General features: G+C 58.3%; 2 protein-coding genes across 5 annotated transcripts in view; one reads left to right on the forward strand and one right to left on the reverse strand.

Annotated features, from left to right (window-relative positions):
* The window catches only part of LIMS2 (LIM zinc finger domain containing 2), a 47053-nt gene extending 38404 nt beyond the window's left edge, over window positions 1-8649 (forward strand). The window contains exons 5-10 of one of the 3 annotated variants that reach the window (XM_055571895.1): window positions 1884-2033; window positions 2556-2706; window positions 3625-3717; window positions 4278-4326; window positions 4502-4577; window positions 5248-6440. In XM_055571895.1, the coding sequence (XP_055427870.1) occupies window positions 1884-2033; window positions 2556-2706; window positions 3625-3717; window positions 4278-4326; window positions 4502-4577; window positions 5248-5395 (667 nt within the window). In that variant the 3' untranslated portion in view covers window positions 5396-6440. Of the gene's footprint in view, window positions 1-1883; window positions 2034-2555; window positions 2707-3624; window positions 3718-4277; window positions 4327-4501; window positions 4578-5247 lie in introns of all 3 variants that reach the window. The other 2 variants (XM_055571894.1, XM_055571893.1) reach the window with 2 other exon arrangements.
* The window catches only part of MYO7B (myosin VIIB), an 87993-nt gene continuing 68172 nt past the window's right edge, over window positions 6858-26678 (reverse strand). For both annotated transcript variants that reach the window (XM_055571892.1, XM_055571891.1), the window contains 21 exons: window positions 25911-26030; window positions 24431-24604; window positions 23618-23845; window positions 22082-22249; window positions 16932-17049; window positions 16719-16845; window positions 15242-15408; window positions 14089-14270; window positions 13043-13173; window positions 12590-12747; window positions 12236-12389; window positions 11661-11816; window positions 10951-11056; window positions 9880-9993; window positions 9607-9694; window positions 8965-9071; window positions 8309-8494; window positions 7986-8102; window positions 7720-7803; window positions 7418-7537; window positions 6858-7008 (listed from right to left, as the gene is read on the reverse strand). In XM_055571892.1, the coding sequence (XP_055427867.1) occupies window positions 6907-7008; window positions 7418-7537; window positions 7720-7803; window positions 7986-8102; window positions 8309-8494; window positions 8965-9071; window positions 9607-9694; window positions 9880-9993; window positions 10951-11056; window positions 11661-11816; window positions 12236-12389; window positions 12590-12747; window positions 13043-13173; window positions 14089-14270; window positions 15242-15408; window positions 16719-16845; window positions 16932-17049; window positions 22082-22249; window positions 23618-23845; window positions 24431-24604; window positions 25911-26030 (2907 nt within the window). In that variant the 3' untranslated portion in view covers window positions 6858-6906. The remainder of the gene's footprint in view (window positions 7009-7417; window positions 7538-7719; window positions 7804-7985; window positions 8103-8308; window positions 8495-8964; window positions 9072-9606; window positions 9695-9879; window positions 9994-10950; window positions 11057-11660; window positions 11817-12235; window positions 12390-12589; window positions 12748-13042; window positions 13174-14088; window positions 14271-15241; window positions 15409-16718; window positions 16846-16931; window positions 17050-22081; window positions 22250-23617; window positions 23846-24430; window positions 24605-25910; window positions 26031-26678) is intronic.

The raw sequence follows: 26678 nt of genomic DNA on the forward strand, positions 1-26678 counted from the left end.
TGGGCCCTTGCCCTTTAGCCCTGGGGAGATGACACACTCGGGGCAAGCAGAGGCCAGTCCAGACCCAAATGCAGTGGCCAATGCTGTGGTCAAGGGCAGGGAGTTCTCTGCCCTGGCATCTAGGCCCTGCCTACACACCTGCCTGGCGGGGGTGGGGGGTGTGTGTGTGTGGGGAGCAGCACGGTCCTGAGTCTCAGAGTTAATCTTTTAAGGAGACTCCCTGTGCGTGCTCAGATGCTCAGTTGTATCAGACTCTTGGCGATCCCATGTTCTGTAGCCTGCCAGGCTCCTGTGTCCATGGGGTTTCCCAGGCAAGAATACTGGAGTGCGTTGCCATTTCTTCCTCCAGGGGATCATCCCAACCCAGGGATCGAACCCGAGTCCTCTACATCTCCTGCATTGGCAGGTGGATTCTTTACCTGACCTGCCTCTGAAAGAGGCCAGCGCTGGTATCAGGTGGGCAGGAGGCTGGTGGGAGGGTTGGGGGCCTGGAAAAGGGAGGCAGGAAGGCCCAGATGCCGAGAGCACCGGCAGATCAGGTGGCAGGTGGGGGACGGGAGCAGGGCACTGCGGCCTTTGTATGAATGCGTCTTGGCCCAGGGACCCTGAATCTAAATCCGTGCCGCCTGTGAGGCCCAAGGAGACAGAAACCGTGTTGATTTCTCTCAGTAGAGACCGCAGCTGTTGCCCAGAGGAGAAAGTACCATCAGAAATTACTTGGAGGTCTTTACAAAAAAGACTCTGTAATGACAGTTCCTAGGTCTGGGGGCCTCCATCTGGCACAACCGTGCTTGTCTTTGGAGACAGAGTGAGCCTGTAGACGTCCGGGTTCCTCTTTGTTGGGAGGACCCCTGAGGAAGCAGGCCCCGAGTGCCCGACGGGCCTGGCACTCCTTGGCTCCTTGACTGGGCACAGTGGGATGGTAACACACTGCACAGTTACTCTTATGTGTTCAACGATATATGAAAAATAAAGCGAATTTTTGAGCTGCTCTTGTCCACGTGATGTCCTAGGTTCAGGAAAAGCATAAAGAAGAAAAACACCACGTTTGCCTTGCCGTCCAAAGACGTCAGCTCCAGCTTGCTGCCGTGTCTCCTTCTGCTCTCTGTCCTGTGCCGAGGTTCCTGTTAGAGGGCTCACCTGTGGCCTTCCCAGCAGCAGGATTGTTGGCTGGCTTTTCTGGGCCACTGGGCTGAACCCCCAAGGCTTCCCGGCATTTGTTCAGGCTGTGGGGGTGAGGGTGTTGTTGTTGTTCAGTCGCTCAGTCGTGTCCAACTCTTTGTGACCCCATGGACTGCAGCACGCCAGCCTTCCCTGTCCTGCACCAACTCCCAGAGCCTGCTCAAACTCATGCCCATTGAGTCGGTGATGCCATCCAACCACCTCATCCTCTGTTGTCCCCTTCTCCTCCTGCCTTCAATCTTTCCCAGCATCAGGGAAATCCTTTTCTAATGAGTCCATTGGAAGAAAAGCTATGACAAACCTAGACAGCATATTGGAAATTTCCAATTTCCAAAAGAAAATCCTTTTCTAATGAGTCAGCTTTTTGCATCAGATGGCCAAAGTATTGGAGCTTCAGCTTCAGCATCAGCCCTTCCAATGTATTGATTTTCTTTAGGGTTGACTGGTTTGATCTCCTTGCAGTCCAAGGGACTCTCAAGAGTCTTCTCCAACACCAGTTTGAAAGCATCAATTCTTTGGCGCTCAGCCTTCTTTATGGTCCAACTCTCACATCCATACATGACTACTGGGAAAACCACAGCCTTGACTAGACAGACCTTTGTCTGGGGTGTTCGGGGATGTCCTCCAGGGAGGTGGCCCAGCTGTCTGGGGGGGCTGCGGAGGGGCGGCTGTGTTCCTCACACCTGCCTCACTCCCCACAGACACCTGTGCCGACCCTGTCACAACCGCGAGAAGGCCAAGGGCCTGGGCAAGTACATCTGTCAGCGCTGCCACCTGGTCATCGATGAGCAGCCCCTCATGTTCAAGAATGACGCCTACCACCCTGACCACTTCAGCTGCACCCACTGCGGGTAGGGGGAGAGCTGGGTGAAGGTGGGACAGCTGCCCAGGGCAGTTATGGGGCTGGAGAGGAGGACCAGGTGGGCAGAGGGGCGACGGGAGAGTGGGGTGCAGGGGAAGGTGGAATGGGGGCCCGGGGGCAACCGTGCTGGAGACTCCTCTCTTTGGGGCTCCGTTCAGGGAGGACTGGAGACTCAAGAGTTGCACGAGGGACGAGAGAGGAAGGAGAGGCTGCAGAGCCCCACCTCGGGTCTGTCCCAGATGCCCAGTCTAATCTAGGGGCAGAGGGGCCGGGAACAGATCTGTGCCAAACACAGGCCTCCTTCTGTGAGGGCTAAGTGGGAATCCCATGCCCTGGGGCGTGTCTGGGGCACAGGAAGTCTCCAAAGAGAGCAGAGATGAAAGCACCGCCTGCCTGAGGGGCTCTGCAGGGACAGAGCTGGAGTCGGGGGCTGTCTGGAAGCTGCTTCCTTGGGTCTGCAGGGGCGGGAGCTGGGCAGCGCCCTCACCGGGGGCTCTGCATTGTCTTCCAGGAAGGAGCTGACTGCAGAGGCCCGGGAGCTGAAGGGCGAGCTCTACTGCCTGCCCTGCCACGACAAGATGGGGGTCCCCATCTGCGGGGCCTGCCGCCGGCCCATCGAGGGCCGGGTGGTCAACGCACTGGGCAAGCAGTGGCACGTGGAGGTGAGCGAGGCCGGTGTGGACAGCAGGTGGGGGCCCTGGCTCACACTCACACTCCCTCCCAGCCCTGGGCCGTGCGGCCGGCTCCCAGAACCGACCTTCCTCTTGGGTGCTGCCCTTCCTGGCCCCTGGACGGGGGACAGGTCAGTCCCTGGGGCCCAGAGACCTGGGCACACAAAGCATGGCCAAGCAGGCACACCACCCCCCAATCTTCCTTTCCCTCCTGGCCTTCTAGAGGATTCCAAAGTCCTGAGACACCCCCACCCGTCCTCCCTTTCCTGGTCTTCTAGAAGATTCCAAAGTCATGAGAACGCCTTGGGGACACCGGTCCGGGGCGCCCTGTGGGATTGTGGTTGATAGAAGTGGCTGTGTGTACTGTGCAAACGGGAGCTCAGCCCACCTGCGGGCAAGATGGTCACGTGTGTCCCACTGGGTCACACTGGGGGCTCCGCTGGGGGTCTGGCACTCACAGTCACTATCTGGAAGAGAGGCATGCAAGCCCGTGGCCAGGCCAGCTCTGTGTCCCACAGGCTCTGCCTTGGGTGGCCCCTCTGTGAGGGTCCTGATGTGGCCCCTGGCCCCCAGCCCCCCATGGGAAGGTGAGTCATCACACCCAAAAGCCTCCCTGAGTGGGAAGACGTGTCCGGTGACTCTGGGCTTGTAGAGACAGAGGAGTCTGCGGGAGTGCAGCCCTCGGTGCTCCAGGCACCTCACCAGCACCTGACCTCTTGGGCTGCGGGTGCCTAGCAGCGAGGAGTGAGGTCTGCTGAGCAGGGTCAGCTCACGGAGGTGTCGGCCCCACGGCCCTCCTGTGGGTCCACCCCATCAGCCTCTGGGCTGTCTCCTGGGGTCACTGCCGTCTCCCGGGGAGGTGGCTCCTGCTCCGACTCTGCCATCCCTGCCCCTCGCCCCCCTCCCCAGCACTTCGTCTGCGCCAAGTGTGAGAAGCCGTTCCTGGGGCACCGGCATTATGAGAAGAAGGGCCTGGCCTACTGTGAGACCCACTACAACCAGGTGCGGCTTGAGGCAGGGCAGTGGGATGCAGTGCTGCGGGGAGCCAGTCAGGGCGGGCTGGCCGGAAAGGGTATGGGGCAGCCTCCTCCCCTGGGAGCCCCGTGGCGGGTGCTGAGTGGGGGCTGTGCCGCAGGCCTGTGTGCTGAGTGTCTCGGGACCTGGACAGCCCCTGTGACCTCAGTGTCCCCGTTTGGGAAATGTGCCCTGTGGCCAGGCCTGTCGTGGGGACTGAGTGAGATGAGATGGCATGTGGAGTCCTGGGCTCTCGGGGTGACATGTGGCAAGCCCCCTCCCTCCTACCAGGCCCAGCAAAACCGCCCAGACCGCGCCCCTCAGGACACCAGGGGAGCGGAGGGGCCTTACAGGGGGCAGCACCTCCACCTGTGTTTCCTGGGGGGCGGTGATTCTGACCAGCCCTCAGGCCGGGGAGGCCTAGGAGGCCCGGGAGGCCCGGGCAGATGACAGGAGCTGCCCTTTGGGGCGGGGTGGGGCCACACCCCTGGCCCAGGGCCGGGGGCATGAATGCCAGCAGCCTGTTTAAGCCCCTGCTCTGTCCACAGCTCTTTGGCGATGTCTGCTACACCTGCAGCCACGTGATCGAGGGCGATGGTGAGGCCCCCCCGCCCCCCGCCCGGTCCCTGTGCCCACTTCCTGCCCCAGCCCCTGTCCCCTGCACTCTCTGGGCTTGTGGGTCTTGCAGCTGTGTGCCCAGCTGCCCCTCCCTGCGCACAGGGGGCCCTGTGGCTGACCTGTGGGGTCACTGAGCCTGCGTCTGCCCCAACAGTGGTGTCAGCCCTCAACAAGGCCTGGTGCGTGCACTGCTTCTCCTGTTCCACCTGCAACAGCCGGCTCACCCTGAAGTAAGTGGCGCGCCCACCCCCCACCGCAGCCCCGCCCCGCCCCCACTCCCGCGCCCCGCCCCCACTCTCGTCCCCCGCCCCCGGGCGGGAGAGGAGCCGCAGTGGGCCGAGACCCACACAGCACCCCCCTCCTCCCCTTTCCTGCTCCTGGAGCCTGCTGGGGTCTCCTGTTGGAGTTGGCTTTCCGTGGTTTCTCCCCTTCATTGGGTCTTACCCTGAATGCCCACTGACATCAGCCTCTGGAGATGCAGTGGGCACAGGGGCAGCCCCCACCCCGAGCAGGGAGGTCCAGGGACCCTCAGGGCCCAGTGGGAAGAAGAGTCACACTGAACTTTGGGGAAGGAAGAGCCCGCAGCAGCACGCTCAGAGCCAAAGGAAGCAGACCCCCTCAGAGAATGAAAGGGGCAGGACAGCTGGAGCCGGAGCCTGGTTTCCCAGGACAGCAGGGAACCTTCCCATGGAAGGTTCTGGAGTGTCAACATTCAAGAAAAGTCTCTAGGCAGAAAGGGAGGCCTGGAGGCCCATCTCCTACCTCCAGAGGTCTGCCGTGACCTCTGGCCACAAAATCACGCCCAGGGCGGGGGACAGGCTGCTGTGTGGGAGGCGGCGTGCTCCGGGCTGGGGCCCAGAGGAGACCCCACCCCTCCTGACCGCTGCCCGTCCTCCCCAGGAATAAGTTTGTGGAGTTCGACATGAAGCCCGTGTGTAAGAGGTGCTATGAGAAGTTCCCGCTGGAGCTGAAGAAGCGGCTGAAGAAGCTATCGGAGCTGGCAGCCCGCAGGGCGCAGCCCAAGTCCTCGGGCCTCCACCCTGCCTGAGAGGCCCACCCACCTGGCTGCTTCCTGCTAGGTGCTCCTCTGCTGCCCGAGGCTTCACTCTGCACTTCGGCTCCCTGAACCTGCGGCATCTCGCTCCTGTCTCTGTGCTCAGCATCCCTCCTCCTCCCCGCCACCTTCGAGCATCCCTTCTCTCCCTCCTCTCTCCCCCCTCGTGAGAACGAGGCCATGGGGCAGGGGCCTGGGTGTAGTGAGCCTGTGACAGGCCCACATCCGCAGTTTCGGCCCAAGGTCCTCCAGGGCCAGGAACAGATAGGGGCCGGTGCCACCTGACTCAGCCTGCCCTGCCCTGGCCTGGCCTGTCCCATCCCTGCAGGAGGCCTCCTGGCAACGTGGCCAGCCTCCGCCCCTCGTGGCACAGATGGATCCCCCAGCCGGGCAGCCGCCCTGGGCCCTAGGCCACGTGAGTGAGGGCCCTCCGGTAAACTGTCCTTCTATCCCCACCACGTGCTCACTCAGTCAGGGAGGATCCCAGGACCCAGACCAGGCCGGCACATCCTGCACTTCACCCCACACAGCAGCTGGAGGGGCCCAGCACACCCCGCCTCTGGGGCACATGCTGACTCCCTGGGTGCAGTCTGGAGCCAGGAGGTGGTGGGCCCCAGTGGGTGGCTCGTTCCTGCCCTCCAGGAAGGATGTTACATTCACAAAATGAATGAAGGCTTCTTTACACCATTGCACGGCCTGTGTGGTTTGTGGCATCAGGGTGGACGTGCTACCACAGTGAAAGACAAAGACCAGACTGGACAGGCATCCCAGGGCCAGGCTGCAACGGGGCCTGGAGACAAGCTCAGTAGAGACCCTCAGTCCTTGAGGGCTGGCCCTGTGGGTGGAGTCGGGGGACAGGCCGGCTGGGGCGGTCCAGGGTGAGCCCAGGCTCCACAGCCCTGCATGCAGGTCCGCCCTGTGTGTGGGCAGAGGGGCCCACAGCTCCTCCAGCAGACCGCCCGGCAGCCTCCCGTGCCCAGAGTCCTGCTGGGGACGGGGGAGAGGTGTGCCAAGGGCCCATAGGGAGTCTGAGAAGCAGGAAGGGAAGGAAGTGGAAAGAAGGGTGGGACATGAAGGAAGTCATTCTCTGAGGATGAAGCTGTCCTCCCTTGTCCCTGGGGGGATCATAGTGCTTTTTGCTTTTTGCAGAAGGAACTTTTCCTGGCCAGCACCTCCTGGATCTCCTGCCCATCTAACCCGCAACCCTCTTCTCTCATCGACACACACTCCCCAGTGCTCCATGAACGTTTATTGAACATTTCTAGGGGGGTCCTCTCCATCATCCACCCATCAGCTGGGAGGCCTACCACTCCCAGTGCTGCCCTGGGCTCCTGCCTTTGCCCCTCATAGTCAGCACCCAGGGGAGGGACCCACTGGGGTGCCAAAGGGTGGGAAGGGGTGTTCTGGGGAGAGGGCAGGCCTCAGGCCCAGAGGAGGGCCCTGGGTAAGCCCCACAATGACCCCTGACTGGGGAGGGCGGCTGAGTGGGCCAGAGGACCCTGCTGCTACGGGTGGCTTGGGACTGAGCTGCGGGGGGCCCGCTGCCGGTTCACGGCGCTTAGCAGCTGCTGCACGTATGAGGTCAGCAGGTCATCCATCTTGTAGCCCTGCGTTAGGGAAAGGTGGGGTACAGTTAGGCAGGGCGTGGACCAGGGCTTAGGGGGCCCAGCTGCCTCAGTGACACCCCAGGCAGACGTGGTGAAGAGAGAAGCAGAACTGTGTCTGGACCCTGAGTACTTATCCCTCCTGGGACCACAGAGGCCCCTGCCAGGCCTTGATGCCCCCGAGTGACACGCCCAGCCCTCCTCGCACTGCACCTCCATCGAGTCCTCCACCGGCCCAGCCTGGCCTGTCCCTGCCAGGTGTGGGAGCCGGGCCCTCCCATGAGCAACTCACCCAGTGGCATCAGGGGTCAGGCTGAGGGAAACCTATTGTCCAGAGCCTCTGGGCGCTTTGTGTCTGGGCTGGGAAAAGGGACCTGGGGGCCCCGGAAGGCCCTCTGGGCCTGGAGCTCACCAGAGAGGTCTCACACAGCAGGCGGCTGCCCCGGCCCAGCCCCCCCAGCACCATGTGGAAGTAGGTGCTGCCGCTGCTCCAGCTGGCGATCTTGGTGAAGGGGTAGGTGGTGAGCAGGTCCTGCGGCCACAGCAGGTGGGTGGGTCAGAGCCAGCCCAAGCCCAGGAGGCCTGAGGGGCCCTGGGGCTGCACTGCTGCCCGGGATCCTCTAGAGCCCAGGGCCGACGTGTAGGAGGACGGGCACCCAGCCCCCCTGCACGGGCCCCCCCCCCCGCCCCGGCCCTGCCAGGGCCCTCTGCTACCTTGGTCTTGGGGTGGATGAGCAGGACCCCATGCCGGTTGATGGCGATGAGGATGATGTCCGGGTGGGAGGGCTCCGAGGTTTGCTGCGGAGGGAGGGCGTCACCGGGATCACAGCCCCTCCCTGAGACGCATGCACGCATACGTGCCCTCCCAGACCTGGCTGTGGCCCTGCCTGTGGCCTGTCTGCAGGAGAATCTCAGGCTGCCGGGGCCAGAGCTGTGTGGGGCCTGCTTGGCCAGGACAGCGGGTCTGGGGTGCCACCTACCTTCACTTCAAAGAAGGCAGACCCAAAGGTGGGCCACCGGAAGATCCACTTCAGGAAGGCCACTTTGGCCTCCTCCACCGTCTTGTCCTTGTGCTTGTTGCAGGCCAGGAGGATGTTCTAGGGGAATCCAGGACCAGTGAGGTCTCAGTGGAGACCACAGCTTAGCTGGCCCACCACCCGAGGCTCTGTGGCCCCAGCCAGAACAACAGCCGCAGCCCGAGGCCGGGGTTGGCAGACCCAGTCCACCCTCCCACAGCCACACATGGGCAGGACCCCTACAGGGGCAGCAGCCAAGGGCCCCCTCCCCAGCCCCCAACAAGGACCTTCTTCCATTCCTCTGGGGACATTAGGCGCGTGAGGTTCTCAGGCACGAGTTCCCGCAGGATCTTGGGGATGCTGGCTATCTGGGGCCGGTCATCACCAAACCTGGCCTTGTAGATTAGGCCGGCCAGGTGGATAGCATCCTCCCTGGAACACTTGTGGAACCCACGCAGGTACTTGGGCAGCTCCTGGGTGAAGGAAAAGCTGGATTTTAGGCTCCTGCCACCCCTAGCTTTGCGCTCAGGTGGTAGCCCAGTAGAATGTAGGAAACGGAGCCTGCAGAGAGAGAAGGTCCTCAGGGTTAGGTTTCCAGCAGAGGGAAGATGGATGAGCGCGGGTAGGGCTCCCCAACGCCTCGCTGCAGAGCCGGGCCTGCTCTACCCCTTCGGGGCAAGGCCTAGCACTTGGCAGGCGTGGGACCCTCTGGGTTCTCCCCTCGCCGGTAGGCATGTTGCAGGTGAGGGTACAGCCACTGTCTGCAGGTGCCGCTGCCCCAGGCAGCACTCTCCATCTGCTCCTGGCTCCAGAACCCTGACCGACCACGAGGCCCCGGGCGGGAGGTGGGTGGCCCTGGACAAAGAGGCCATGCCCCACTCTGAGGGCAGGTGTGACTGAGTGAGAGTGGCCCCAACACCCCCCAGGAGGGGCAGCCCAGTACCTGGTGGTAATGAAGGATGGTGTCTGCTTTCACATCTTTCCCAGGGGCCACGTTGAGCCACAGTTTCCGCATGAAATATACCTGATAGGGGATTGTCACAGGGGCCCCTGGGCAGGGGCAGCAGTGAGCACAGAGCCTGTCCCTGGCCAGCCAGGCTCTGAAGCCTTACCCCCACTCCTGCACCCCGCCACTTGGCCCTCCCACGTCGCTGCTGTGTCTGCTACCATGACCTCCCCTTTGGAAAGCCCCCATGCCTCTCTCCCTGGCCCCCAGCCCTTCCTCAGCCTTCAGGATGAGTGGGCGCTCCTGGATGTCCCTGCGGGGTCAGACTCCCTTCTGCCCCTGTGCACCCTTCATCACCCAAAGTCCGGCCATGTGTTCCAGGCCTGCCCCAAGCCCAGCCCCTGCCCGAGCTGGTAGAGTTCTCAGGGCAGGGCCTCAGTGCCTGGCCCCAGACCTGGTCACACCCATGAGCCAGGGGACCTGAGGAGAATGAATAAATAAATGGGCACGGGTCACGTGGGAGGGTCCAGGGAAGCTGTATGACCCTGGGCCAGGAGGCAGACAAGCTCTGCTTCACCTCACATCCCAGCAACACCCTCCTTTGTGGCCCCAGCCTGGCTCCCAGAGTCTTCTGCTCACCTTCCTTCTGGGGCTTGTTCTTCTTTACCCAGTCGGACACATGCCGCAAGGAGTCAAAGAAGAAGTCTCCCTCCTTCTGGCTGATGACCTGGGCCAGGTGGAGAGGAGGGTACAGGCAGGCAGGTGTGCAGGAGGCCAGGTGTCACCCTGGGGCTCCGTGACCCCCTCGCCTGTGTGCCTGTGAACCTCGGCCGGGCTGGCCCAGTGCTGGTGGGAGACCCCCACCCGCCTTAACCGCCTTCCCTCCCGCCCCCTGGCCTGTGGGCCACACACCTTGTCTGCGATCTTGATGAAGAGGCTGCAGCCCTCCCAGGAGGCAAGCTGCAGCCGGGCGGCGATGCTGTCACAGGCGTCCCGCACCCGGGTGTTGGCACCTACCTCCAGCATCTGGGCAGAGAGGCAGCCCGGCTCAGCTCTGCATAACCCTCTGAACCCTGCTGGCCAAGGCTGGGCGTGCCCTGTCCTGAGAAGGGTGAGACTACCCCTCTAGAAACCTGGCCAGATGTGTGCACTGTTCCGTCACAGGGCTCACCGTCTCGGGGTACCCAAGAGGCCTGGCTGTCTCAACTTGCTCTGAGAGCCTGCAGCCAGACTGGGAACTTCCCATCATGGGCTCTGCCATCTCCAGGCCACAGTCCACTTGGGGAGGGCCGTGAGGTCATCACCCCACTTTTCCTCCCTCCACTGCTGCCATTTAGCCAAGGTCTCCCACTGGAGGAATGGATGGCAACCCACTCCAGCACTCTTGCCTGGAGAATCCTATGGACAGAGGAGCCTGATGGGCTACAGTCCATGGGGTCGCACAGGGTCAGACATGACTGAGCGACTTAGCACGCACGCATGCACTCCCAACTTGCACCTGGCTCTTCCGCTGTCCCCAACAGCCAACTGGGCTCCATCCATAGGCACCTCATGGGCTCCCTGTTCACTGTGGTCCCAGGGCTGGGTGGAAGCCCCTAGGGGCCTCTAGGCCCTGGAACTCAGCCTCGTTGCCCAGCCTCCTGGCCTCCTCACTCCTGTGCCTGGCCTGGAAGGCCCCCCATGCCTTTGGGACATTCCAACTCCCCACCATACTACAACCTGCCCAGGGCCAGTAGTCCCCTGCATGGTGCAGAGCTCCCGAGCGCACCCAGCACTCAGTTCATGCTGGTGGGGGCCAGCGAGAGCAGAGCAGTATTTTCACAGGAGAGGGGCTAGAAGCGCACAAGGGGAGACAGTCCATTCGAACTCACACAGCTGTGTCCGTAGGCGTCTCCCAGCCCTCCTAGAGTGACCCCAGTGGGGAAGTGCCTTGCTCTGGCTGTGAGCCCCTGGTGGCATGGGGGGCGGGGCGGGGAGGCTCACCTCGCTCGTGTCGTTGGGCAAGTAGACCTTGTGGCAGATGCGGGAGACGTTCTGCTCAGCGGCCTCCACCTCCACCTGGTGCGGCGGCTGCTTCCGGGGCCCTGTCCTGGAGCCAAGGGCACGCTGCACGGGCCACCCACCACCCCCACCCAGGCCCGGCCCCAGCACCAGCCTCTGAGCTCAGCTATGTGCCATGTACACAACAGAAGCTAACCCCAGAGACATGCACGGTGGTGCCCAGGTCAGGGCGGGGAGCTGCCCTGCGGAGGCGCTGGGCACATGGCCCATAGGAGGCGGCAGAGGCCAGACTGGCCTCATCTCCCAGGAGCCCCGAGGTTTGAGGACACATGGGGAGAGGACCAGGCTGGGCAGGCCACCAGTGGGCAGTGTGGGTTGTGTTCCCATCTTCACATAGCCGGGCATTGGGTATGGGCCTCTTCATGACCCAGGCGGCCACTCATGGCCAGGAACTCCGCCAACCCCTCCAGCCTCCCCACAGCCCTCCTGGGCCTCTCTTGTGTCTTGCTCCCTGGTGGCTGGGACCAGGTCCTGTCTCCCCAGACTGACACCACTTCAGACAGGAAGCTGAGTCTGGCTCCTCTGGCGGGTGTCCCCACTGGAACATGATCCTGGGAGACTGGAGGCTGCCCACCCTCACCCGGCACTCCCAGACCAACGTTCCAGGGGCACCTAGGAGTTGGCAGGCTCACCTCAGGACCCTCTGGATGCGGCGGCTGCAGTCGGGGGCCAGCACCTTCCTTCTCCGCGTGTCTATGAACTTCTGGGCGTGCGGCAGCAGCACCTTGCCGGGCGGGAAGAGGCCGGTGCAGAGCCATAGCAGCTGCCAGCCCCGCTCCTCGCTGTGCCTGTGGGCGGCAGCACAGGTCAGCCCGGGAGGGGCCCCTCCTGGAGGCCCGCCCGCCAGCACTGCAGGGAGATGCGGCTCTTTGTAGGGTTATCATGTGAGCAGAGGCCTGCCTGAGGCCCTGGGCAAGGAGGCCACTGCCCTGCTGCCAATGCCACCAAAGCCTTCCTGCTCACAGGAAGGGAGTGCTATCATGCCCATTTTGTGAAGGAGAGCACTGAGGTTTAGAGAGGCCAGGGGACAAAGGAGACAGGGTCAGAGAGGCACGGCTCAGGGCAAGAAGTCCCAACACCACCCCCCCTCAATGTTACAACGAAGGCTGCCTTTACAAGGTGGGGGCTGGGGGAAGGACCAAGGGGGCCCCAGGCACAGCAACCCTGTGCCCACTGTGCCTTCCATCCCTCCCTGCTACCCACAGACCTCTTGGTGTTGTGCGTCAGCTGCTTCAGGATCTGGCAATAAACCTCATCCTGCAGGACAGCCTCCTGGAGGGCTGATGAGAAGATCTGGTCGGTGAGCTCTAGGGAGGTCCAGGCCTGCCGAGAGGGGTAGTCACCCATGTACCTGAGGATGGGTGCAGCCGTCAAGGAGCAGCGCCCGTCACCACCGATCCTGAGTCTGGCCCGGAGCTGATCCCGCACCCCCGCCGGGGCACTTTACTGCCTCCGGAGCAGCCCCCTGCCCTGAGAGGCCTGGCCCTTGGGTGGGCCGGCTGTGGGGCCCGTGCCCACAGGCTTGGCATGGGGCTGGGGTAGGTTGGCCGGGAAAGGATATCGATGAAGATCTGACAGGCAGCATCCCGCAGCTCAGCGTTGGCGTGGACACGCCGGAGCAGCGGCTGCCGCAGGGGCTCAGCCGAGTGGGCCCACAGCTGCCCGCGGGTTCGGGCCAGGGGCAGCACGGCTCTGCTGACGGTCTCCTTCTCTGGGACCCTGTGGGGATGGGGGCCAGGGTCAGGGTGTGTGCTGCTCCTTGCGCCTACCCACCATGGGCCATGTACACACAGTGCAGAGAGAACCCAGGGTTCGAGGGTGGGCCCCCACGGGGATGCCCTCTGCACTCACAGCACTCCACTAAGAAACGGGTGGGTCATGTCAGAGTCAGAGGGCCCCCTCCCTGCCCAGGGAGCCCAGGTGGGCACTGCATCTGCTTTCATGGACCTGAGTCCCCAGGGAGCACAGAAGGGCTGGTTGGGGGGGGGGGCCTGGGATGGAGCAGGGTGGGCACCTAAAAAATTCATAGGAGAATTCCTCCAGGGTGTGCAGGTTCTCCTCGGGCTGCTCCTCGGGGGGAGCCTCTGTGGGCCTCCCCTCCTGGGCCGCCAGCTTCCGCTTCTCCGGTGACATGGCCAGCAAGCTCTGGGGGTGGGGGGGCACAGGTATGGGTGTCCAGAAGGCCCCACTCATGGGCTCCTCCTGGCTAGGTGTCCTCAGAGACTTGGGAGGGGCCGGGCCACAGGGCTGGACAGGCCTGGACCTACCCGTCCTGTGTCACCTGCTCTAGAACCCAGGACCAGTGACTCGATGTTTCTGAACCTGTTTCCTTTTTCTTCAGGGGGCGCTCAGGCCCACCAGGCTCCCCTCTCCTGGGGCACTTCTCTTCAGGGGTATCCCTCACCCTGGCCCTGCTGGCCTGGCCCCCCACCTCCTTCAGGCCTCGTCACTGAAGTGTCTGTCCCTCAGGGAAGTCCTCCTGGACAGGGTGAGCCCCCTCCTAGAATCTGCTCCTGTAACAAGTGCTGCTTCTTGGTGGCACTTTGCACACTTGCCATCAAGTTATCATTCATCCAAGTCTCCTTGAAGGTGGAGAAGTTACTGTGTTTGACACTGTATTGTGGTACATGGCACGCAGTTGGCACTCATACATGCATTGGGAGGCCTATCTGTCCTGTCTCCCTGGGCAGGGGCAGGGGGCGCTGGTCTTGGGGGTTAGGGTGGAGTGGTTGTCAGGGGTAGGGAGACTTGAGCCCCTGTGGGTCAGGGTTTTTAAACAACATTGAGGCAAGACGGGTTTACCCCCAGGGCGCTCCCTGGTGGGAGGGATGCGCACTGATTGAGCACCTGCTGAGTGCCAGGTAATACCCCAGCCACTCACTGCACAAGCACTTCCTGCCTCTCCCAGAGGGGCGGCGGGGCTGGCAGGGCTGACATGACACCCAGGCTTTCTGGGGGATAGGCCCAGGCACCTGAGCTAGGACCCCAGGCCTGGCCTCTCAGCCTCTTCCACAGGTGCCCAGGGGTGCCCAGCTGAGGGCAGGCGAGCACGTGAGTTACCAGCAGCTGTGCTGAAGGCTTGGTGACTGTCGGGATGGCATAGAGGCAGGAGGTAGGCACCAGTCCCGTCTTCTCAGTCCGGTCATTCTGGGCCAGGGTCCAGTTCTCAGAGGCCAGCAGCCCCTGCTTCTTTGTCAGGATCAGCAAGTCCCCCTTCTTGAAGGGCAGGAGGGTGGAATCCTCTACAGTCACACGGACACACACAAGAGACAGAGAAGACAGTTTCCCCAGGGTTCAGTGGAGGCCAGAGGCCCTGCTGGCATCCTGTGGGCGGTCCCCTCTGACAGGTGAGGAAACAGGGACACCGAGCAGGGGGCCCAAGGCCACCCTGAGAGTGACTGGGGGTGGGATTCCCTGAGCTCAGGCACTCGGGGGGCCTGGACAGACACAGCCGGGCAGGCAGAAGCTGGGGAGACCTGCTCAGAGGCCTGACCAGGAAGTGGCCAGGGAGCCGTGAGGCAGATGGACCAAGGGGACAGAGGACTGGCAGGCTGTCACTACGCCTGCCCAGGAGCTAAGTGACCCGTCTGAGCCTGTTTCCTCAGCTGTAAAATGGAGAATATCACCCTTCCCTCCTAGGGCGGCTGTGAGGATGGGATGGGCCATGGGGACAAAGCTTCTGCTGATGTTTCCAGCACAGTTAAGACCCTATGCACAGCCCTCCCCTGCTCCCCTACTTTCTGAAGCCTGATTTCCAGCTGTGCTGAGAGAAGCTGTGGCCATCAACGAGACCACCAGGGCTCACCCCTCTCCCATGCCCACCCGCAAGCTAAGCGGCCCTGGACAAGCTGCGTTCCTCCTCTGAGCCAGCAATCCTTGTCTGCAACACTGGATAACGGTGGCTGTGGGGTTGGTGTGCACTGCACGGGCTGGTGACCTGGCTGGCTTTCCCCCTGCTTCCAGAAGAAGGACATCCCTTGGTGCCCTTCACTTTGGAGGGGCTGAGAGCCCTCCTGAACTCCCTTATCTTGCAGGAGGGAGGGCCTTGCCCATGGGTGACCCTGAGCGCTTTGTGGCCTCTCTCCCTCTCTCTGCTCGAGTCCCTGCCCTCCGCCTGCTTCGTGACCACCAGGACCTGGCACAAGCAAGCCGCCCTCCCACCAGCCACATGAGCGGCCCCCCTCACCAGCCCCCTCCCCGCCTGGCTGGGTACCTGTGGCCTTCCTGTCCTGCAGGGCCATGGCGAACACAGACCTCTCCTTCAAGCCCTCCAGAAACATGGCCACCAGCTCGGCGACGGCCACGCTGCTGGGGGACCGGAACTCATACTCCTCTTCGTGCAGCGTGGACAGCATCAGCCTCTGCCCACCCCGGGCCTCCCTGAGGGGAAAAGGGGGCAATGTGACCAGAGGCTGCCCCATCCTCCCCCTGGGTCAGCCCCTCAACAGCCTGAGGGGTGACCTGCCCAAGTTACAGAGTCCAGAGTGCCAACCATCACACCATGAAGCCCTCTTAGAAATGAGGAAACTCCAGTGTGTCTGGAGCCATACAGGGCCTGGGGCTGAGCATGGATCTGCCCTAGCCCCGGACTCTCTGTGTGCGTGGGCAGATCAGCCAGAGCTTAGGGTCCTGTTCTATGGGCTTCAAAGGCAGTGGCGGTGCCAAGCCTGTTTGTGGAGTCAGCTCTGGGCAGGCAAGGTGGTGGCCGGCGTGCAGGGCCACCATGGGGCCACTGCAAAGAAAGTTGGTGCTGAGATGGAGCACCAGCCTGGGTGAGTTTGGGTGAGCTACCCAGCCTCTGTGGGCTTCCCTGGTAGCTCAGCTGGTAAAGAATCCACCAGCAATGCAGGAGACCCTGGTTTGATTCCTGGGGTGGGAAGATCCCCTGAAGGAGGGCATTGCCACCCACCCAAGTATTCTTGCCTGGGAAATCCTATGGACACAGGAGCCTGGCGGGCTACAGTCCATGGGATCGCAGAGTCGAACACAACTGAGCAGCTAAGCACCTACCCTCTGCATGCCTGTTTATTCATCTGCAGAGTACGGGGTGATGGGGGGACTTATTGGAATAGAAGAGAGCACCTGGCACAGTCTGCTTCAGTAAGTGGTGCCAGCATGTGCCCTGCATACACTGGGAATGACCATAATGGTCATGCCACACTAGGGTGTGTTTTAACCAAGGAGGGGCTCTGGCAGGGCACAGGCAGGCCTTCCAGAAGGGCGTGGAGGCCTTCTCAGTAGATGAGAGCCTGGGGCAGGGTGTCTGGGGCACGCCTGGCATGCAAGGTGGTCCTCACTCTGCTCCATGCCCTGCACACACAGGCCTGTCCCTCGCTCCTTCTCCCAGACTGCTGGCACCTCCAAGTGAGCAGTACCCCCCAGCGAGAAGAGAAGGAACCTATAAGTGAATGGACGCCCCGAAGGCTGCAAGCTTATGTGCCTCTTTCCAGGGGAGCTGGGCTCTAGAGGAAGTTTGAGAGGGCAATCCATGGTGTGTGGACACATTGCTGACCCCAGGACAGTAGAGGGCAGGGCCTGAGCCAATGGCCATCATGCCACACGTATGACGCAGTGTGAGTCAGTCGGGCCCCCAGTAACAGTGTGCCCCACCCTCTCCTGATCTCTCCTGGAGCCCCAAGGACTGAGGTTGTGGGAAGAAGCAGGTTTGGGGCTTCCCTTGGAGCACCCACCTGTTGGTGATCAGACTCATGACCTCGATGAAAGAGAGTTCTAGGAGCACCTTCTCCTTCTGGTCCAGGAAGTACAGCCCCTTCCAGTTAACAGCCAAGATCAGCTGAGTCTTGGGCAGTCGGGGACCTGGCAGAAGGAGAGAGGGGTGTGAAGCCAGGGCTGGTCCAGGGTGGGGGCCCACTGGCACCCTCTTACACATCAGACACCATTACCTGAGAGTGTGGTGACTTCAAAGAGCCGGGAGAAGAGCAGCGGCCACTTCAGGCAGGCAGTGTCCACCACCTGCTCCTGCACGGTCAGTGGCCTGGCCCGCTTCTGGGTGTAGGGTGCCTGCACGGAGGTTGCGATGATGAGTCACCGCCATCACTTATCCCCCAGCTAACTCCTCACCCGGTGCCCAGGGAGCTCATTTGCTAGATCATTCTGTGAAGCCGCTGCCTAAAGCCAGGCCAGTGTCCATGAGAGTCAGGTGAAGGACTCTGGTGGGCTGGGGAGGGCCCATCACTGGTGGTTCTGATCCCTGCTTTAGAATCAGAGCTCCCAAGGGCCAGAGGGCCAGGCTGCTGCTCGCTGCCTGAGCCTGGAAGACAATGAGGGGCACGTGCCGCTGTCTGTGGGCCCCCGTCTGCGGACTCAGACGGGCTCTCAGCAACGCCGGCCTCCTGGGGCTGCATGATGCTCCGTGCTCGAGGCCCGCATTGGTGCCTGTGCCTATGTGTTGGTGCTCCGCTCTGCCTCTCTTCTACACTTTGGGAGGCGTCTCTCAGGGACCTTCACCTCAATCCCCCTCCCCAGTCCTGTCTCACCTTCCTCCCTCCCTCACCCTTGGCTCTATCTGACCTTCACCCTTTCCTCTTCCCATCTCCACAGATCTGTAACATCCAACTGTAAAATTGCCAGCTGTAACATCCAGTTGAGCTTTCCTGTTATGGTTTGTTGGATAAAATGTTGTTTCTCTTGTTCCCTCTTTAAAAGGTGGTTGGGTAACATTCATATACTGAATCAGGGGATGTAAATGGACACATCCTGAGATTTGGTGCTTTGCAACACATATCAAGGATTTTAGAACATTCATGCGTGCTCATTCACTTTTGTCCTGTCTGACTCTTTGCGACCCTATGGACTGTAGCCTGCCAGGCTCCTCTGTCCATGGAATTCTCCAGGCAAGAATACTGGAGTGGGTTGCCATGCCCTTCTCCAGGGGATCTTCCCAACCTAGGGACTGAATCCATGTCTCTTATGTCTCCTGCATTGGCAGGCAGCCACCTGGGAAACCCAACATTTGTACACTCTGAAATCCTTTTTTAAGAAATTTATCTTGATGAAATAACCATCAAGCATATAAAAGTTGTATCTACAAAGAGATTCACTTCATCAGTTTAACAGTGAAAATGGGACATGACCTTAAAATTCACCAGTGAATGAATTGTAGCTCATGAATACAGTACTATTCAGCCCTTAAAAACAGATTGGTATTTAGTGACACAGAAATAAGGGCCCAAACTATTAAGCGAAGTGAAGAAGCAGGTTTAAAGCTATCTAATGATGATCCAATTTTTATTTTTTAAAAAGGTGTGTTTCCTAACAATGAGAAAACAGAAAGAGAAATTAAGGAAACAATCCCATTCACAATTGCAATGAAAATAATAAAATACTTAGGAATAAATTTACCTAAAGAAACAAAAGATCTATATATAGAAAACTATAAAACACTGATGAAAGAAATCAAAGAGGTCACAAATAGATGGAGAAATATACCATATTCATGGATTGGAAGAATCAATATAGTGAAAATGAGTATACTACCCAAAGCAATCTATATATTCAATGCAATCCCTATCAAGCTATCAACAGTATTTTTCACAGAACTAGAACAAATAATTTCATAATTTGTATGGAAACACAAAAACCCTCAAAAGCCAAAGCAGTCTTGAGAAAGAAGAATGGAACTAGAGGAATCAACCTGCCTGACTTCAGACTATACTACAAAGATACAGTCATCAAGACAGTATGGTACTGGCACAAAGACAGAAATATAGATCAATAGAACAAAATAGAAAGCCCAGAGATGAATCCATGCTCCTATGGACATCTTATCTTTGACAAAAGAGGCAAGAATACACAATAGAAAAAAGACAATCTCTTTAACAAGTGATGCTGGGAAAACTGGTCAACCACCTGTAAAAGAATGAAACTAGAACACTTTCTAACACCATACACAAAAATAATCTCAAAATGGATTAAAGATCTAAACATAAGACCAGAAACTATAAAACTCCTAGAGAAAAACATAGGCAGAACACTCTCTGACATAATCACAGCAAGATCCTCTATGACCCACCTCCCAGAGTAATGGAAATAAAAGCCAAAATAAACAAGTGGGACTTAATTAAACTCAAAAGCTTTTGCACAATGGAAGAAACTATAAGCAAGGTGAAAAGACAGGCTTCAGAATAGGAGAAAATAATAGCAAATGAAGCAATTGACCAAGAATTAATCTCAAAAATATACAAGCAGCTCATGAAGCTCAACATCACAAAAATAAACGACCCCGTCAAAAAATGGGCCAAAGAACTAAACAGACATTTCTCCAAAGAAGACATACAGATGGCTAACAAACACGTGAAAAGATGCTCAACATCACTCATTATCAGAGAAATGCAAATCAAAACCACAGTAAGGTATCATCTTATGCTGGTCAGAATGGCTGCTATCAGAAAGTCTACAAACAATAAATGCTGGAGAGGGTGCCGAGAAAAAGGAACTCTCTTACACTGTTGGTGGGAATGCAGACTAGTACAGCCACTATGGAGAACAGTGTGGAGATTCCTTAAAAACCTGGAAATAGAACTGTCATACGACCCAGCAATCCTACTGCTGGGCATACACACCAAGGAAACCAGAATTGAAAGAGACACACGTACCCCAATGTTCATCACAGCACTGTTTACAATAGCCAGGACATGGAAGCAACCTAGACGTCCATCAGTAGAGAAATGGATAAGAAAGCTGTGGTACATATACACAATGGAATATTACTCAGTTATTAAAAAGAACACACTTGAATCAGTTCTAATGAGGTGGATGAAACTGGAGCCTATTATACAGAGTGAAGTAAGTCAGAAAGAAAAACACCAATACAGTATTTTAATGCATATATATGGAATTTAGAAAGATGGTAACGATGACCCTATATGTGAGACAGCAAAAGAGACACAGACATAAAGAACAGACTTTTGGACTCTGTGGGAGAAAGCAAGGGTGGGATGATTTAGGAGAATAGCATTGAATCATGTATATTATTATATGTGAAACAGATCGCCAGTCCAGGTTCAATGCATGAAACAGGGCACTCAAAGCCAGTGCACTGGGATGACCCAGAGGGATGGGATGGGCAGGGAGGTGGAGGGGGGTTCAGGATGGGGGAACACATGTACACCCATGGCTGATTCATGTCAATGTATGGCAAAAACCACCACAATATTGTGAAGTAATTAGCCTCCAATTAAAATAAATTAATTTTTTAAAAGTGTGTTTCTTGCATTCCAATCATATGCACATGTCAATTGCGTACACATGAATACAGCAGTCTAGAAGGATATATACCGCAGTGTTAAGAGGGATGAGCTCTTTGATGTGATACTATTGGTGATTTCCCTCTTTTCTTTGTGTTTGTCTTGTTTTCTGGTTTATTTGGTAATGTCCACATTTTAGTGTTTACTGAAGAAAAATCAGTGAAACTTATGTTCCCTTTGGAAAAAACAGTGGCATAAATTTCCTCATTCTTTATTCTCACCCTATCTCCCCTTTCCCCAAATGATGATGCCACTTCTTACTCGTGTTCATTCGGGTTCATGTGCATCTCTTGTCTCCTCTGCCTCGTACTAGCCCTAAAAAGTCCATGGCCTCTCCCCTGTAAACGCATCCACTCAGGCTGGGAAACAACAGAAATAATCCACAAGGTTTGCTTCCCCAAATTCCTGTTCAAGGATTGTCCCCAAGAAATGATAGCGACCGCCTTGGGGAACAAAGCTTCTGTGGTGAAGCTTGTGTGAGGAATATTAGGCAAAACAATTAGGTTTCTCTCTGGCAGGACTGCTCAGAGCCTTTCCTCAGGGTTGTGCACTGTGACTCCTGAAGAGCAGGACAAAGCCTGCTGCGTCCCCCACTGCAGACGTGCACAGGGCCCTTGTCTGCAACCCACACTGAGCACCTCCTTTCCTGCGGCCGGAATGCAGGCTGCATTGGTCACCTCCCTGCCCCGCTCTGAACTCGGGCAACGCCTGCTATCTGAGCCATGCACCTGGGACTCATCTCCTGCAGCCAGGCTGTCAACCCCTGACAAACCAGCACTGCACTGCCTTTGAACTGCCCACTGCTTGTCCTGCTGTTTCTTGGCTCCCAGTGCCACAGGGTAATTGAAGCTGGGAAGGCTTCCCTGGTGGCTCAGATGGTAGAGAATCTGCCTGCAAAGTGGGAGACCCGGCTTTGATCCCTGGGTTGAGAAGAACCCTTGGAGAAGAAAATGGCTACCCACTTCAGTATTATTGCCTGGAGAATTCCACGGACAGAGGAGTCTGGCAAGCTACAGTCCATAGGGTGTTAAAGAGTCAGACAAAACTGCGTGACTAACATACACACAAGCATTAACCAAAGGGCTTTATCCTCCCCCTTCCATCCCCCCTCACCCCATGCACAGCTCTTCTGCAGCAGCAGCTGCAGCACGGAGCCCACCAGCCCTTGGAGATCCCTTTGCACCCTCAGGACACACTGCAGAGCAAAGCACCCTATAAGGAAGGAGGCTCTGACAGAGGGGTGGTTTGGGACAACCCTGTGGGGAGGGGAAGAGAAGCAGGCGGACCAAGTCAGAGGGCTGTCTTCTTGGGGAAAAGGCTGTGAGCCTTCAGGAACCATCTTCACTTGCTGTGGGCTGACCAAGCAGGGGTAGAGGAGGGGCAGCCCTCCCTGCCATCCAGGCCAGCATCGGGCATTCAGGGCCCAGCAAGGGGACACCAATAAGGCCCAGGGCGGAACTGGGGCCAAGGTGAGGGTGTGCTCATGGTCAGCAGCTGGGGATGCCTTCTTGCACCCAAAAGCCAAGGCCCAGATTGAGCCTGTAGTAGAGACCAGTGGAGAACTGAGCTGCCCAGACCAGCCAAGATGCCATCTTGTGAGGGGGGTGAACCTGAACGAGATTGTTTAAACCTGGAGACATAGAGCTATGCTGACCGGGAGGTTAGTCTCCATCCCCTCAGTGAGTAGGGACTCATAATGGGATCTCCAGCCCCTCTAAATACCAAGGGGCCCACCACCCCCAAAAAGAGCTGCATAGCCGGAGTACACAGGCTCTGGGGAGGCTGACCTTGGCATAGGCGGTGGCAACCAGGCTGGCCCACTTCTCTGGGGTCTTGGTCCTGTACAGCTTGGAGGGGACACAGCCGGGCAGCAGCTCCTGGATGGCCTGGCTCCCGGCCGAGGCACCGAGCTGCACGTAGCAGTGCTGGGCCAGCAGCTCCACCAGCTCTTCCTCCTGCACGGCCCAGGCACACACACGGGAGCCAGGGTGGGGTGTGCATGTGCGAGCCCACTCTCCCCCAGGAAGCCTTGCCCCTGATGAGTGCTCACCCCCCACAGCGGAGGTGAGCAGCCGCCTCTGCTAGGCAGGACCTGCCCCTCCCCCAACACGGCAGAGCCCCTATGTGCGCTGACTGGGCCCAACACGGGCTGCGCTCCTATTGGCAGGCCGGAGTCTCCCAGCAGCCCAGCCTGAAGACAAGGCGGGTGTCCTGCATGCTCCTTGTTCAGCCTTCATGAGCCAGTGAGTGTGCGGGACTGAGCTCTGGGGCCTGGAGCCCCAACACTGCTGAATGAGGTGAGTGCTGTTGTTCAGTCACTGAGTCGTGTTCCACTCTTTGTGACCCCGTGGACCACAGGACATTAGGTTTCTCTGTCCTTCACTTGTGGACAAGGCCTTTACCCTGTCTCCCCCTGTCCCTAGCCATTCCTGCAGAGCCTCTGCTAGGATTCATGTGGGCAGGAGCCTGTGTAAGTCACTAGCATACCCAGCACACAGAAGGTTCCCTGCTCCAGGCGCCCCACAGGGACAAGCTGCCCTGTTCTTTCCAAGGAGACAAACCTTGCCCAGCCATCTATTTGCCTGCCCTCTGTCCCCACGACCCCTTTGCCCCCACCTCTCCCTGCCCACTGCCCTGCTCCAGGCAGGCCTCCAGGACTGCCACAGTTGCCTCCAGTCCCCAGCTCATCCTCTGGATTCAGGCCCGGGAAGGTCTGCACCCGCTGAACAGGCACAGCGTTGTCCAAGGAGGTCAGGTGCGTAAGCTCCCCTACCCTGAGTCTCACAACCACACAGAAAGCTCTTGTGACTGCACCTTACAGGAGAGAGCCAGAGGCTCAGAGAGGTGACCTAACGTTCCAAGGCCACACCGCCAGGAAGAGGCACAGGTGGAACCTGAATTCAAGTGCTGGGACTCCAAGGCCGTGCTCCTGACCCCCAGGCCCTGCTGCCCCATGAGCAGCTGCTGTGGTGAGGTTAGGTGGGCCTGGGGCTGACTGGGGGGAGTGGTGCTTTGCTGCTGGCGGCAGATGGCTCAAACCCCAGAAGCTTGAGTGAACCTGTGGCTAAAGGAGGGGATGGAGGCTACTGGGCAGGGACAGCTGCTCCCAGAGGGCCGCAGGGACCTGTACTCGCAGATACATCCCAGGCCCACTCCTCTCCCTCAGCCTCCTGCCCTCCATGACCCACAGGGCCTCCCCAGGGACATGCCTGGTGCCCAGCCCAGCTGCCCTTGTTCTGTCCCAAAGTCCCTGCCCTGGAGCAGGGCCCTTCCCCAGGCTGAGAGGGGGGTCTTTGGGGCCCTGAGCACTGTGGTCCCCTCACCTTCTCGAAGGGGTACTCGCCAAGCCAGACTCCATGGAGGACTTGGCGGTAAATGAGATGGGTGCTAACCGGGTCCTCCTGGGAGTCGTGCCACGGAGTGAAGAACTCCTTCCGGAAGTAGATGCGCCAGGGCGCCTGGCGCTCACTCTCGCCCCTCTCCCGGGCCAGTTGCTCACACTGGGCCAAGGCATCCATCACGTGGTCACGCCCGCTGCCCAGGGACCAGAACTGAGACCAGAATCAGAGCGGCAGGGGTGAGCGACTGCTGCGTGTCAGCCCCCCAGGGACACCTGCCTTTGCCATACCCATGTGGAGGTGTGGACATCAAGAGAACAGGAACCCTTCAGACTCCTCCCTATTGGGCGTGGCCTGTCATTCACCCCTAAACACGCCTAGACTCTCCCCCTGCCGGCCCCTCTCACAGGAGGCTCATGTGTATACCTGGTTCTGAGCGTGGGAATCAGGGCATCTGGGTGGGTCGACGATGTGGGGTCAGGATGGGGCAGTGCTGGTGTGACCTCCACATGGATGCATGGGATTCTGAGCTCCCCAGGGTGAGGGGCTTGGCGCAGGATGCAGGCACAGCAGGGTACCTTCCAGGTGTGTGTGTGAGATACTAGGCTGAGTGTGTGAGTGTTGGGCCAGGGGGCAGGCTGCCTGGTTAGGAGGCACGTCTGTAAGCGGGAGTTTGTGCTCCCATCTGTGTTTGGCAGCTGGGAAGGTGAATGGTGCCTAGGCTGGCATGATACAAGGGCTGGTGTTGCCCTGCGTGTGTGAAGGAGGCGGGCGGTGGATGGGACCCCTGGCCAGTACCTTGTCGTACACGGCGACCTGCAGAGAAAAGCCCAGGTGGTCGCTGAGGCCCTGCTTGCGGGCGATGTGCAAGCAGACTTCCCGAGACGTTGAGGCTGAGTCCACCATGACTGTCAGGCTCTCTCCAGTCGCCAAGCTGATATGGATTGGGATGTGCTTCTTGGACTTGACAGCCTGGGGACGGACGAAGACTCAGGTCCTCTGCCCAGGAGGCCCCTCGAGTCAGTTGCCTGCGCTGGAGCTCCTGGAACTCTGCGATGGGAGGCTGGCCCACCAGCCCCTCTTCCCAACCCACTGCCCCTGCGGGCGCATTCCCATGGGTTCTGGTGGGCGGGGCCTTCTGAGGCCCCGCCCAGCTCGGCAAGTCATTTACAAAGTCCTGGCCAGCAGACATCGCTGCTGAACTGAAGAACCCGCCAGGGCAAGAGCTGTTTAAGCACCGTGTCCGTGGGGGTGCAGCCTGTACTGGAAGGCCCCATTTTAACATGAGTTCCCTGAGCTTTGGCGAGATTGGGTGACTCAGAATCACAGAAAAAAGCTCTCGGAGATGTCTGAGTCTTGGACTCTGGAACGTTTTGGGTCAGAGGAAGCCACTGTTACTCTCTGTGTACAGCAGGGCTTGAGCACAGGCCACATAGCTGCAGCGAGTTCACTTTCAACTCCAAGGCTTCTGGACAGAGCAGGTAGATGAGGTGGAGGAGGGAAGTCCCGTGGATGTTGGTGGCAGAGTGAGAACAGGACGGGGTGTGGTGGGAGGTGCTCTCTATGTCCTGGTATAGGGCACTGCAGGGCATAGAGTGTGAGTACCTTCCAGGAGCCACGGGTAGAGTGGGGGCCAGACCCTACCTGTGTCTGAAGTACTGTTCCTGAGGATCCTGCAAGAACTCACAGGTAACACAAACAAGAATGCCACCTAGGTAGACAACTTTGCATGACCATATACAATGCAAGTGTCTTTGGGAGGGGTAAGCTTTAGGCAGTTAGCAGCCACTCACACCCTGCAGCTAAGGAACTAAGACGGATTTTCCCCTTCAGCTAGAAGGGCCCTAAGTGAAAGAGAAAGTGTTAGTTACTCAGTCATGTCTGACTCTTTGCAACCCCATGGACTGTAGCCCACCAGGCTCCTCTGTCCATAAAATTCTCCAGGCAAGTATACTGGAGTGGGTAGCCATTCCCTTCTCCAGGGGATCTTCCCGACCTAGGGACTGAACCCAGGTCTCCTACATTGCAGCAGATTCTTTACCATTTGAGCCACCAAGGAATATCAATTTAGATGTGGGGGAGGTGGCACTTTTGAAGCCTGGACTGGGCCTGGAGAGGCTGAGCCCCAGCTGGGGCTCCCGGGGACCACTGGCCCAGAAGAGCGGGGAGGGGCCCAGAGCACATACTTCCTGTTTTCAGCCCCATGAGCTGTGCTGGAGGAGTCACGGGGGCTGCCACCACCCCACACTGGCTGCCTCCCATCCCCTCCAGCCCCTACCTGCAGCTCCAGCCAGGAGGGGGGCTCTGTGCGCACCCCATTGGCACAGGTGCGTCTCAGGCGCTCAGCACAGAAGGGCCCGTAGCCGACTGGTCCTTGACCAATGAAGTTCAGCAGATACTGGTGGATGAGGAAGGGAACGGCACGAAGGTACTTAGAATGGAGGCCACTTTCTATTCACTGTCCAGATTCTAGGAACTATGATACTAATTGTAATTATGGATGATGTATTACTTGGCAATCATTTTACAATACACACCTATATAAAATCACAACACTGTATACCCTACATTTGAACAATGTTATATGTCAATAATACCTCAATAAAACTGGAAAAAAGCTAAAAATGATAATAGTGATAGCAAAGGTGCAATAACACGGGGCTGTCACACTATGAGGAGTATCAGTTGCACAACATTTCTGAGGACCCATTTGTCAATATGTTTTAAATAGTACATAATTTTAAAGTGTGTTCACTCTTTGACCTAATTTGGTAAAGGTAAAAATAATTTGGTAAAGGTAGATATATAGTTTTTAATCATAGTGGTGTTTATGGTGATGGGCAATTGGAAGATAGATCCTACATGTCCATCAAAAAGTGAAATATGCATTAGGAACACTAGCAAATGGCATTAGCACTGCCATTTGGGGACAGTTTATGACGTGAGAAGACGCTTATAAGTGAAAGCTGCAGGAGAGCCGATGTTCAAAATATGTTCCATGAGATGTTGAAACAAGGTGTTGAAAAGCTTTTTGTCTCTCAGAGAG

The sequence above is a fragment of the Bubalus kerabau genome, chromosome 3, assembly GCF_029407905.1.
Source record: "Bubalus kerabau isolate K-KA32 ecotype Philippines breed swamp buffalo chromosome 3, PCC_UOA_SB_1v2, whole genome shotgun sequence".
Lineage (NCBI taxonomy): Eukaryota > Metazoa > Chordata > Mammalia > Artiodactyla > Bovidae > Bubalus > Bubalus kerabau.